This window comes from Bacillus rossius, chromosome 15 (assembly GCF_032445375.1).
Source record: "Bacillus rossius redtenbacheri isolate Brsri chromosome 15, Brsri_v3, whole genome shotgun sequence".
Classification (NCBI taxonomy): domain Eukaryota; kingdom Metazoa; phylum Arthropoda; class Insecta; order Phasmatodea; family Bacillidae; genus Bacillus; species Bacillus rossius.
In genome coordinates, this window is record NC_086342.1 from 2,577,244 (window position 1) to 2,590,688 (window position 13,445).

The 13,445-nt window shown below is 41.1% G+C and overlaps 1 protein-coding gene across 3 annotated transcripts in view; it reads right to left on the reverse strand.

Moving 5' to 3' along the window:
• The window catches only part of LOC134539468 (moesin/ezrin/radixin homolog 1), a 74,033-nt gene that overhangs the window by 2,227 nt on the left and 58,361 nt on the right, over window positions 1-13,445 (reverse strand). For 2 of the 3 annotated variants that reach the window (XM_063381527.1, XM_063381526.1), the window contains 7 exons: window positions 9,499-9,621; window positions 8,011-8,246; window positions 6,906-7,052; window positions 6,212-6,472; window positions 4,988-5,198; window positions 3,455-3,601; window positions 1,051-1,281 (listed from right to left, as the gene is read on the reverse strand). In XM_063381527.1, coding sequence (XP_063237597.1) covers window positions 1,051-1,281; window positions 3,455-3,601; window positions 4,988-5,198; window positions 6,212-6,472; window positions 6,906-7,052; window positions 8,011-8,246; window positions 9,499-9,621 — 1,356 coding nt within the window. Of the gene's footprint in view, window positions 1-1,050; window positions 1,282-3,454; window positions 3,602-4,987; window positions 5,199-6,211; window positions 6,473-6,905; window positions 7,053-8,010; window positions 8,247-9,498; window positions 9,622-10,427; window positions 10,742-13,445 lie in introns of those variants that run through there. The other variant, XM_063381528.1, reaches the window with a different exon arrangement.

The window sequence follows — 13,445 nt, forward strand, 5'->3', positions numbered from 1 at the left end:
CTTGCTGTATTTATTTTATTGACAACAATGAAGATGATGCATCAGCATAATGAAACTCTTAACAGTTTCCAACAGTACCAGCCAAACAGGTATTTATTTCTGTTTGTACATAAACTGTTAACAGTATTTCAAAAGTGGTGGTTGAAATCCTTTGTAACATTCACATTTTCAATTTTATATCTAATTTGTTGGCATGTGTTTAATGCAATAATTTTTTTCCCCCTGAAAACATGAGGCTGTATTTTGGGGGTCGTCTTATATTCGGGTAAATACGGTACATACAATTGCACTTAGTACTGTTTCCCTATTAGTCTAAATTCCTAAGTACAGTGAGAGAGACTTCTCAAAAGAGTTTTACTGTACACACTTGGAAATTGGGTAAGCTTTTAAAATTAATTTTATAATAATTTGTTACAAAAATGATTAAATGGCATTCGTTACAAATTAAGTACTCCAGCAAGCAATGAGTTTTACATCACCTTGTACTGCAATTATGATGATTTGTTTGGCCATATTTGTGGTCATTCAAAAATTTAGACAAGAACAGTATGTACTTGCATCATAACATACTTACCGTTTATCGAGGTGAAAAATAATGCAAAAAATCAAGATGTCTGGAGCTACTACATACTGGCCTCTTAAAAAAAAATATTTATTTTTGCAGTTGAACCAGATGAAAGTGTTTTAATGTACTCAATACACCTACAAAAAAAAAGCTACACTTGTATTCAAAAATTTTACTATTAATTTGCATTATAAAATTAAGATAATGTTCATAAAAAAGTGATTAGATTGATGGTCAAAATATCAATATGCAGCATATAATTAGAGGCAGGGGCACAAATCCATAGGATTCGCAAGAGGGGCCAGTGGAAATTCGCAATAGGGGTTGCACAGCCAAAGAGTTTTACGTGTGGGTCTTCCATTTTAGATCGGGGTGCTTTTATATTGTGCACTGCCCATATGCTGGCAAACTTTAAAATGCACAGAGAATTTTCCATAAAACAGTTTAACAGTTTCCACGTTCGCGTCGCAACTGTTCCAGCGTACCTTGAGCTGGTCGTGCAGGCGCTCGTTCCGCTCGGCCAGCGTCCTCCTCTCCTCCACGGGGTCGATGATGTTGTCGTCCGTGGCCAGGTCCCGGCTCACGTCCCCGTTCACCATCTCGTCGTCCTCGTCGTGCTCGTTCTCCTCCACGTGGTGGTGCTGCGGCGTCGCCATCTTCTCCAGCAGCGCCTGCGCCATCTCCTCCTCCTTCCTGCGGGCCAGCTCCACCTCCTCCTGCGGGGGGGGCGGGCGGGCGTCGGCACGCGGTTACACCGTCCCATTCCGACGTGACGTCCAATAAATCACACCAACGCTTAATGTGCGCACAAAAAAGTGTATCGTTGCACGCATTGTCCCGTTACGCTCAGTGTCCCGTTACGCCCATTGTCCCGTTACGCCCATTGTCCCGTTACGCCGGCATATATCTATCTCCAACTAGATCGGAACAACCATCGATTTGACTTTTTTTCCGAGGCACATTAAACGCTTGGAAACACTCCCATTCGTTTCCCTACTTTTCCTGTCACCGTCCCTATCCTCAACAGAATAACACACGTTGGAAGAAGTTAAATATAGCAAACGTGTATAAAAGTTAGTTAAAAAAAAAATTATCCCTTCGTTAAAAGTAATAAACATACTTGAATTAATGAGTGCAAATAGAAAGTAAATTTATCAATTGAATTGTAGATTTCATTTCACCCCTCCTTTGTATCCATACAAAATAGTGATAATTCAATAAAAATGATTCAATTTTATTCATAAAAGTGAGAAATCATTTCATCAATGTTTTATGACATCACGTTAAACTATCGTCCGTAAAGCGACATTACAGATAACAAATTTTTTTTAGACCAAATTTGCCCTTTAAACAGTAGACTTCAGTGTCACCGTTTCAATTTTTTTTTATCAACTCCGTTTATTCCAAATGTGTCACCTACTTGTTCAATGATATTTAAGTTAACCAAAATCATAGGCCTGTGCGAACATTCAAATTTTCGAATATAAAAACAAATAGTTTATTATTCATACATGATTTGATTTCGAATACTGAAAGATTGAAAAAACCAAAATTCCATCATTTAAAAATACGTCTCTGTGCAATCTCCAAAATAGGGAAAAATTTCAATATCACGGATGATTTTCTCATTGGGTGGGGGACAAAATTTTCAATTTCTGTATGTGTATTTTTTTTTTTACCTACATCTGACCACAAATTTTGAGAAGACTAATATAGCAAAGCGAGATCTAACACTGATTTGGAACAATTACTAACATCCCCGTTATCAGCTTAAGTATTTTACAAAGATAGTCTGGCAGGTCATAAAAAACAGATTAGAACTGACAGCATACTGATAAGTAAAAGTATGTGTGGGTAAGAAATCAAAACACTGCGTAGGTGTTACAATTACAGAGGGTAGAAACACAGCATACCAGCTCTGATTAGTTCCTTTCAGAAAGGGGCAGCTAAAAGAAAAAAAACTTGTATAGATCTCATGGAAAACATCTGGTAGCATACTCACAGCACAGACTCCTTAACAACCTTGGATAATACACAGTAAACGACAGCTGGATAAAGGCCTAATTCACTCCTAGCATAGTGAGTGACAGCTCAAGCAATTATCTTCTCCCAGGTGACAAAAAAAGTCACTAAGAGGGGGGGACAACGACTTAACCTCTTACCAAGCACACATTTGTTTGGCACACTTTTGTATACTCTTTAATTTAACGTACTGTATTAACTCACAAATGAATCGCCCCTTCGTATGGGTCACATCCTTAATTTTGGGCCAAAAAAAAATCTAAATTGTTCAGTTAAGAGTCGCCCTCGAATATGGGTCGAGCCATAAATCTTTATCAAGTAGAATAAAAGTGAAGTCTTAATGGTCCGTGTCCTATTGCGATAGAAACGCGATGTTTGAAGTAGGGTATCAGTTCACGAACATATGACGGCAACACACACACAAAAAAAATACACAAACACTCTCTTCCCCTCTTTCTTTCTCTCTCTGGCTGGTTAGATTTAGATTCTCCTCTTGCCGAGGGCTAGCCTGATGGCAGACTAGCTTATTATTGCACACACTGCTGAGCTATTTTAAATAAAACAATTTATACTTACTCGCGGCATTATCAGTAAAACCAAAACACAGCCTAGTTATTTAAGCATTATCGTCAACCACAACATCGCAATGTGTATATATATATATATATATATATATATATATATATATATATATAAACAAACCCAAAATGGAAAATTTGCATACCGATCGCAGTGCATTTTATCGAACAAAAAGTCTGCATGATATCTACGATCCATACGCGGGTAACTACAGCACTTGCCACGCCTAACCCCGACCTGAGTCGCACCAACTGGAACCTGGCACGGAACGCGCGACGAGGCGGTTACCTGCAGCTTCTTGGTCTCCTCGTCCTTCTCGCTGACGACGCTCTGGATGCGCATCACCTCCTCCTGCTTGGTGCGGATCTCGTCCTCCAGCTTGGCCCGCTCCGCCGCCTCCATGTTCTTGCTGGCCTCCAGCCGCTCCATCATCGCCTGCGGGCAGCGCACACACCTCAGCCGCCCGCCCAAGCATGTTCGACAGTCCACTGACACTTTAATACCTAATTCTGTTGGCCTGTTCAAATATTACAGACGTGCCTTTAAAAACTTTCTAAGAGCCCTTATTCAACTAAAGACAAGTTAAAGGAGTTTTCTTCAAGGATAATACATACTAATTTAACATATTAATTAAACACTAAGAGGGGTAGTCAAGCGGCGGCTCTGGGTTCAAATCCCAGGTTAACACACGGATGTACTTTGTGTTGTCCTAATCGTCTCCTTGGCACTTACGAACAAACTAATACGTGTCCTTGACAGATTCACTCGCCAACGTTTTGGTCGAGATCGCAGTCGCCATCATCAGGGAGCCGTTACCTAAGTATGGCGAGTTATTCGCCAAGGACGCGGCTGCAACCCAGAAGCCAAGCTACTTTAGATGGAGGGTGGCTCCGTAACTGCTCCCTGATGATGGCGACCGCAATGTCGACCAGAAACGTCGGTGGGTTATTCGCCAAGGACGCGGCTACAACCCGGAAGCCGAGCTACTTCAGACAATGGCCGTGAAAGCCTGCGAACATTATTAAATAATGAAGACCACACATTTTCACAGGTACTTGAGGACATCCGCACGGCCAGAGTGTGCGAAGGGGCAAAGGAACATGAAGGGGCGGAGGAACAAGAAGGGGCTGAGGAACGGAGGCGCAGAAGGGACGGAGGGGCAGAAGGGGCGGAGGGGCAGAAGGGGCGGAGGGGCAGAAGGGGCGGAGGCGCAGAAGGGGCGGAGGAACCAGAAGGGGCTGAGGCGCAAGAAGGGGTGCGGTGGAACAAGGGGGGCGGAGGAACAAGAAGGGGCGGAGGCACAAGAAGGGGTGCGGTGGAACAAGGGGGGTGGAGGAACAAGAAGGGGCGGAGGCACAAGAAGGGGTGCGGTGGAACAAGGGGGGTGGAGGAACAAGAAGGGGCGGAGGCACAAGAAGGGGTGCGGTGGAACAAGGGGGGCGGAGGAACAAGAAGGGGCGGAGGCACAAGAAGGGGTGCGGTGGAACAAGGGGGGTGGAGGAACAAGAAGGGGCGGAGGCACAAGAAGGGGTGCGGTGGAACAAGGGGGGCGGAGGAACAAGAAGGGGCGGAGGCACAAGAAGGGGTGCGGTGGAACAAGGGGGGCGGAGGAACAAGAAGGGGCTGAGGCACAAGAAGGGGTGCGGTGGAACAAGGGGGGCGGAGGAACAAGAAGGGGCGGAGGCACAAGAAGGGGTGCGGTGGAACAAGGGGGGCGGAGGAACAAGAAGGGGCGGAGGCACAAGAAGGGGTGCGGTGGAACAAGGGGGGCGGAGGAACAAGAAGGGGCGGAGGCGCAGAAGGGGCGGAGACGCGGGCTACCTGCAGCTCCTTCTGGCGCTCCTCGAGCTCGTCCTTGGCGGCCTGCAGCTGCCGCAGCTGCTCCTCCAGGCGCCGGATCATGTCCTGGGCGTTGTTCAGGTCCTGCTGCCTCTTCTCCATCTCCTCCGACATGGTGCGCAGCCGCTCCTCGTACTCCTGCTGCTTCTTCTCAGCACGCTCCCGCGCGGCTATCTCCAGTTGCAGCTTCTCCCTGCGGTCAGACCCACTCCCTCGCGTGCCTGGCTTATTTCGTTACATCATCGACTAAGTTTGAATATATATTTTTTAGAATTGTCAAAATTTTCTATGAATATAAAATAGTCCATGGCTGCCAACTATTGGCAGAGGATGCCGGATAATGGTTGCCACACTACACAGCAGCGCGGGAAATGCAAACTTGAAGTATTCAGAGACTTCTCAGAAGCACTGATTACGTTGAGGTCTAATCAATGTTACTAACACAAAATTACACACACTAATACACAGTCTGAACAGGCAGTATTATTACAGTTATTTTCAAAATAAAGAAAAAAAAACTACTTATTTTACAGGAAAAACTGTCCTATCACTTTGAATAAAAATTAATTCTAAAAAATTATACGATATGCTTAAACAGATTTTTTTTTTAAATATTGAATGATTAATTTGCTGACAAAAAATCTGAATGCAAGATGGGTAACTTAGTTACATCTCAGAAGTAAAAAAAATTTAATATTATAACATGATGCTCTTGATGAAATTGGCAACAGGGCACATCAAAACAAGGACAGGGCAAATGCCAGAAATTGTGCAATGGAAAGAGAGAGTAAACGGCCACTAAAATCCACATTGCAAACTTCTGGATGAGGCAAATCCGAAGACTATAAAAATTCATTACTATCAATTATTTACAAAATCAAATTCAAACAAATGGTGAAACCATTATTTTGACACTCCAAATGCATAAAAAAAAAATTGATGCAAAATACAATAAAATGAAATATATATATATATATATATTTATCAATTGTTTGTTACATATAAAAAAACACACACCTCTACTATATTGCAGAAAACAAATTAGGCACTTAAGAGCGAAGAGGAATCTATGTGTCAGTTCTTTAATATGTTTCTCAAGTTCCTTTGGCACCGAGCGCCTCAAATCTGAATTTGCTTACACGATCTTGGCTCCATGCGTGTTTGTTAACGTGAACGAGACCCCCGGGAAGGAAGGCAACGGCTCACCTCTGCTGCTGCTTGGCTATCTTCTCCTCCCGCGCCTGGGCCTTCATCTGCTGCACGTCTATCGTGTCGGGCTTGCGCCGCCGCATGTACAGCTCGTGGTTGCCCATGCACAGCGCCAGGATGCGCTTGTTGATGCGCACGCGCGGCGCGAAGAACACAAAGTCCGGCGCCTTCTTGTCGATCGGCTTGATGATGAACTTGCGGTCGTTGAACGATATGTTGCGGATCTCCGACCACGGGAACCCCGTCTTCGGATTCAGCCTGCAACAGAGAAGCCGCTGTTGGTACCAAATACACGCCCTATTTTACAAATTACGTTTCTTCTTCAATGTAACTTAAATCAAAAAATCAAAAGAAAGAAGAAATTCTCACATTTTTTTATTTTAGTGATCTCCCAAATGATCACCAGCTAATCAGGGCATACAATTTTTTTAGACAAGTATCAATTTTACAGTTTAAAAACTAGGTAGGTTTTAATCAATCCCAATCTGTATTAAAATTAACTTCACAATAAATTGCATGTGAATCTGCTGATTTAGTGTCTAATATTTCTTGCATACCAACAAAACCTATTACATCTGAGTGCTTAGCCCAAGACTAAAGATGAAACACTTCGATGATAAAACTATAACTAAATAAAATTTTATACATTCTAAAATATTGAATGTCAAGTAAGGTAAATGTTGAATCATACTTGTCATCTTTTTCGTAAATGTTGAGGCCCAGAGCATCAACGCCCAACCACAGATCTGTGCCTTTCTTATTGCGGATCTCAAAGTAGTTCACGCCGTACATTTCCAAGTCCTGAGCGATCTTCAAGTATTCCATCATCGCATCTTCCCTGAAAAACACATCCACCCGTAAGCAAAACTTAACATAATATTTTATAAGTAGTCAAACACACATTTTAAAACTAAATACAGAATGGCGAATTCCTGCTAAATGTTAAAATCCGTAAAGATTTAATGATTACAGTGAATGACACACACATGACGATATTCTACTGTTTTTTTTTCTCAAACCACCATTACAAAACTTCACGTACAAGAAGTAATTAGGGTTTAGTTGAAATGTCAAAGAATATGTTTAAATATGAATGTAGAATTTTAAAATGAGAACTGACAAATAATTTAAGACAGGAGCACAGAACTGACAGCGGTGCTACCGGGAAAATAACTGGCCACACTACAGGAAGGATCCATCCTAGCAATTTTTCTGGCTTCCTGCAGGGGTAAAACACTCTGGGAATATAAATCATGGTCAGACCAGGTTTCGAGCCAGAGTGACCCACCACGAAATCCTGTCGCTCCACGCTGTCGATAGGTACTTGAGGCAGGTGGTACTGTAAGAGTAGGGTTCCTACATTCTTACTTCCATGGGTGTAGATCTTCCGAGGGGGGGGGGGGGGGGGAGAGGGGGGATAGAGGGGGGGAGAGAGGGGCGAGATCGAGATAGAGAGCTGCAATTAAGAAGCCATTCACATGAAGGGGGTTTGCTTGCCGATGTAAAAGCGTGAGAACAGGTTCTATGTCAAAACTTGTGCTTTATTGAAAACTTTCTAAGTATTTCAAAGTTTTCTGCTTATTGCATGCATATAGGACAAAATCTGGGGCAGTGTACAACATATAAGCACCCTATCCAGAGATGACCTGGTCGGTTAACCACGCAAGGCAATAAATAATTAAAATACATTCTTTATAGAAGATTAAGATACTGCGTATCAACAAAAATTACAAACGCTGTTGTGAACTCTGATGATAATGTCAATTAGCCTGTATATTCCACTATCGAGAACGCACCTAAGCATGCCCTTGTGCTCGTTCCACCAGGTGGTGATGCTCTGCTCCCACTCCTCGCGAGACATCTTGTGCTGGTCCATGACGCGCTGGGGCAGCAGGCGGTCGTTGGCGAGGAAGCCCGGCGTGTGCAGGCTCTTGTTGTAGTCCCCGTGCCGGGCCTGCACGGCGTACGAAGCCAGCAACACGGACGTCTCCGGCGGGCAGTATATCTCGTCCGACAGGATGGCGTTCTTCACCTGCATCCACAACGGCCAAGCTCACAATTCGTACCGCCGTACTAAAGACTGCTCCTGCCATAAGCTGCAACTCACAATCTCACAACTCGTAGTGCCGTACTTAAGACTGCCATAAGCTGCAACTCACAACCTCACAACTCGTACCGCCGTACTTAAGTCTGCTCCTGCCCTAAGCTGCAAGCAATGCTAACTCACAATCTCACAACTCGTACTGCTGTACTTAAAACTGCTCCTGCCCTAAGCCGCAAGCAATGGTAACTAACAATTGACAACTTGTACCGCCGTACTAAAGACTGCTCCTGCCCTAAGCTGCAAGCAATGCTAACTCACAATCTCACAACTCGTACTGCCGTACTTAAAACTGCTCCTGCCCTAAGCCGCAAGCAATGGCAACTCACAATCTGACAACTCGTACCACTATACTGAAGTCTGCTCCTGCACTGAGCTGCAAGTAATACTAACTCATCTCCGATAGGTTTCAAACAATTAACCATAGCTTTCAGTAATTTAACAACTACAGTTACAACATCACAGATGCATAAATAAAATCTGTTTAAACCTCTCAGTTAATTTGTCAAAATGTTTGGGAAGATACTTTTAAAACAATTAAATAATATTAATCCAAACAAACGGGCATATAAAATAATATTGGTAAAATTTAACAGTAAGAATTGTTGCAGAGCGATTCTACAAATGTCACAACGGTAGAGCTGTGTCTTGCTTTGTGTTTTAATTTTCCATATTATTCCATGTGTAAAGTTAACAACCAGTATCAATTAATTTATAAAAAAAATTTCGACCAAATAATACCAGAAATTCGATGAACTTGAACCAAAGACCAACTTACCAGCGTGCATACATGGAACAAATCATAAAATTGTTTCTTCGGAGTATTTAAAACAATATAGCAAAGTATAAATTCAGCGTATTCGGGACAACGGCCACGCCTGATCAATTTTGCTGGAATATTAAACATCAATACAGCACAAAATGAAATACCAAGAGTGAAATGTAACACACTGGAACGGGAGAGCAGTAATGCAATCTGGTGGACAATTACCCAAAAAAATTATCATGAGCACGCTGATTGGTGCTGATTGGTGCCGTAACACAATGCTCCAAACACTGATGGCCGGATTGAACACCTTTCACTTATAATGAAGTTGAATATGTATGTAGTAAATAAAATTATTTGAAGTTTTATTGGAAAGGTTCTATTTTAGTAACCTCTAGCTATGTGGAGTTACAGTACCTGCAAATAGAAGAGTCTAAGAGTGATGTCTTGTATCAGTTCTTCGGAGACGTCTTCTGGGTAAAATTTGGCTCTGAACTTGAACTGCAGTGGATTCTCCTTCTTGACATCTTGACTCATCACCTGCGCCCACAGAACACAACACTTGGCAACACTGTCCTTCACCAACCGCTGGCATTTACAAGGCTTCAACACATTGCAAGCACATATTGGAATTTATTTCACATAATTGACTAGTTCTCTTTTAACTAATTACGACATGATGAGCAATTAGGCCTGTATGAATTATTTTTTTGATGCGAAGCAAATATCAAATTAAATATTTAAAATACTCTATAAGTTGAATCAAACTGCGAAATTTGTTTTCAGCGAAGCTAAATCACACATTTTATAAAATAAATGATTGAAGTAAAAATACAAAAAAAAATTTAATTTTTGAACTGGAAAAGTGATCAAACAAGTGTGACCTGACCTATATATAAGTTTTTTCGATAAAAATTATAAACACCCATATTAATATTAAGCATTCATAAAAACTAACACAGTGGAAACTATTGATTTTTTAAAAGTAAACTTTATTCAGGCAAAACATATAGAACATTATAAAAAAAATATTTTAATGATCATATCTTGGGGTTCCAATGTTTTAAACCTTTGCAACAATGCAAAGCTTATCAGACAAAGCTTTAAATAAAATGAATAGCAAATTTCCTGGCGAAAAACTGAATGTTAAAAAGAGCTTTCATTGATTTGCTTAGTCAAAGCTTTTACAAGCAATCTTTTTGGAAAAGTACAAACAAAAACCTGACTCAAATTTTATTAATTTTTTATGTTTGTACTTTAAGCATAATTTAAAACGTGGACTTCCGTACAAATCATGATGGAAATTTATTGATATCGGATGGATACAATTTTTTTATGGTACTCACCATGTACTGCTCCAAAATGCTGATCTGTATCCCATTGTGTCAATAGCATGCATTAAAAACAAAACAAAAATTCCATGCATTTCACCAGCAACCAACTTCATGCTTTGCATGCACACACAAAGCCCAAAACCAGACTCCTGGAGCATGCAAACATTAAAGACCTTCTTTGCGCCTAGCAGAATAGGCCATTAAGAAGATAACGAGAGTGCCATAAAAACACGACAGCAGTTAATGCCATCAAGGCTGCTGGTTGTGAAACAGGCCCACGCAGGCTATGGGAGAGCTCCCACGCACCCTGCTATTACAGCGGCAACCTGGCGGTAACCCGCAGTCGACAATACACCGTCTCACACCGACTTGCAGGCACACCGTCAGTAGGCTAGTCACATCGTCACACAGGCTGCTAAAAATAACCAGAATGGTGAGCACAAATTACACTAACAAATGATCAAACGAAAAGACATATTTTAATGGATATTTGACACAAGTTACGGAAAGATTTCAATCAAATTGGGGCAAAGTTAACAACTCAAGTATGACAGGGAATTTTTTTTTACTTTTTTTAAATTTACAGATTAATGGATTATATACCAACTGTTCTTAAGCAAAGATGTATGAATGCACTGTGTTTATTGTCTAGCTATAATATTAAATACATATATCAGTCCGGTGAATTATTTTAAACTAGGTATGCATATATGATTTTTGTTAAATAATAAATTAATTTTGTTAGGATAAGAATTTGCAATAATTCACATAGGTAATAAAAAATAAAACTTTATAATAGTACAATTATCTTTTAATACTTAATAATTGTGTGCAGAAACTACACAGTATTAACTTTTTAATGAGTCTAATAAGGTCAAAAATCAGGTCCAAGCCGGCATTTCGTATGTTTTTAAGTCCTTTGTTTTTTTTTTATCGGAGATGTTTCATTATATAGTTTAACCTTCCACGCTGAAAATCGATTGGTTCTATAATAGACATTGCTGCTCCGGTAGTGAATTCTAGCAGCCTGTGCGGAACTACGTGAGTGTCGCGTTCAGAAATTTAGTAATTTATATTGAATATATATCCATATAATCAAAAACATTTATTTATTCGGAAATGTATTTATAAACTTTTTTAAGTGTATTCATATAAGTGAGGTTTTGTTCCTGCATGTGCATTATAAATTAATATTTTAATTAATTAGAATAATCATGCATTTTTATTGATTTTCATTGTTACTTGAAATTTATTTCAATTGTTACTAAATGAAATAAGTTTATACAATGTTTATATTATTATTGAATAGCGAGGTTTTTTTTTAAAATTAATTTTTGATACAATAATTTTCAAAATGGTTCAGTGTCCTAAATCAAAACACGCATACATAAGTACACAATTTTTTTTTATTAATTTTAAACAGTATATTTACGTTTCCCTACATACTTAAAATTCGTACCTTAAACCTTTTATTTCATTAAAAGCTGTACACGGGAGTACCAAGGTCGAGTACTCTTGGAGCCGCCCCGGGCATGTGTCGTTTTGCCTAATTTTAGGCAAAACGCCGTTAGGCTAATCGCCATTAGGCAATACGGCGATAGGCAATTCGGCGATAGGCAATTCGGCGATAGGCAATTCGGCGATAGGCAATTCGGCGATAGGCAATTCGGCGATAGGCAATTCGGCGATAGGCAATTCGGCGATAGGCAATTCGGCGATAGGCAAAACGCCGTTAGGAATATCTCTATTAGTCAAAACGAAATTAGGCAAATCGCCATTAGGCAAAACGCCGTTAGTCAAAACGCCGTTAGTCAAAACGCCGTTAGTCAAAACGCCGTTAGTCAAAACGCCGTTAGTCAAAACGCCGTTAGTCAAAACGCCGTTAGTCAAAACGCCGTTAGTCAAAACGAAATTTTATCATAGTAACATTTTAGGCAAATCGGAGTTAGGGAAATCGCCGTTAGGCAAAACGCCTTTAGGCGAAAAAAAACCTAGGCAAACCGCCTGTTACTCGCCGCCCCCGGCAAGTCTAGGTAGTATAGGGAGTCTAGTCTGTGTCATGGGAGCAGGCAGTGTGTGAGCCAGCGGTATGTAACCGGTTCCCGCCGCAGGGCTGCACAAAGCCGCCATGCTCGTCCCAACCCGCCATCAGCATCAGGGGCTGTGACCTTGTGGGGAGGGGGGGAGGTAAGGGCGCCCCCATGGTCGTGTCATTCATCGCCTTCGCGCCATTTGCAATACCACAAAAACACCTCAAGAAAATAACAATGTTAAATATAAATAGTTCATGCGTCAAAAAAAATTTACCTTTTGTTAATTAAATTTTTTAGACACACCCCTATTGTTCATTATCTTTGGAGCAGCTACCTACTAGGTAAATGCTCCCTGATGACTGCAATGTCGACCGAAACGCCGGTGAATTATTCGCCAAGGACACGGCTACAACCCAGAAGCCAAGCTACTTCAATGGAAAATACTTGACCGTTTTCTTGGTTAAATTTGGCTGTTGATTCGGGGGTGGAAACCGCGGCGCGCAGCTAGAATGTGTTTGCGAGTATTACCGGCGCCTGGAGTGGAATCAAGTGTTCTGCGGAATCACCGAGGCATCATCTACGTCCCCGGACCCGGGCAAGAGAAGCCAGCTGGAATAACTGGAGGGGCAGTGACGGGAAGCCTTTTCACAGACGAGAGAGCCACACCCGAAGTTCGTTTTTTTTTTCGCTCTCTCTTTGTATAAACCGGAGTGGCATTACATTTTGCGGTCGATTAGGATAGGTTAACTACATTATAAATAATTTTAAACATTGTGGATGGTCGGTTATATTAGGTAAGTATAGTTACATTAAAAAATACTGTACAATTATTTTATGGTTGCTTAGCAAATAACTTTTTAATATGTAGCTATCCAGGGCTAGGAAACCGTTCACATGATTTCACAGTATCTTTAATGTAGCTATCCTAACTAAAGCAACCGTCCACAAGGTTTTAAAGTATTTATAATGTAGCTAACCTAACCTAATTGACCATTAG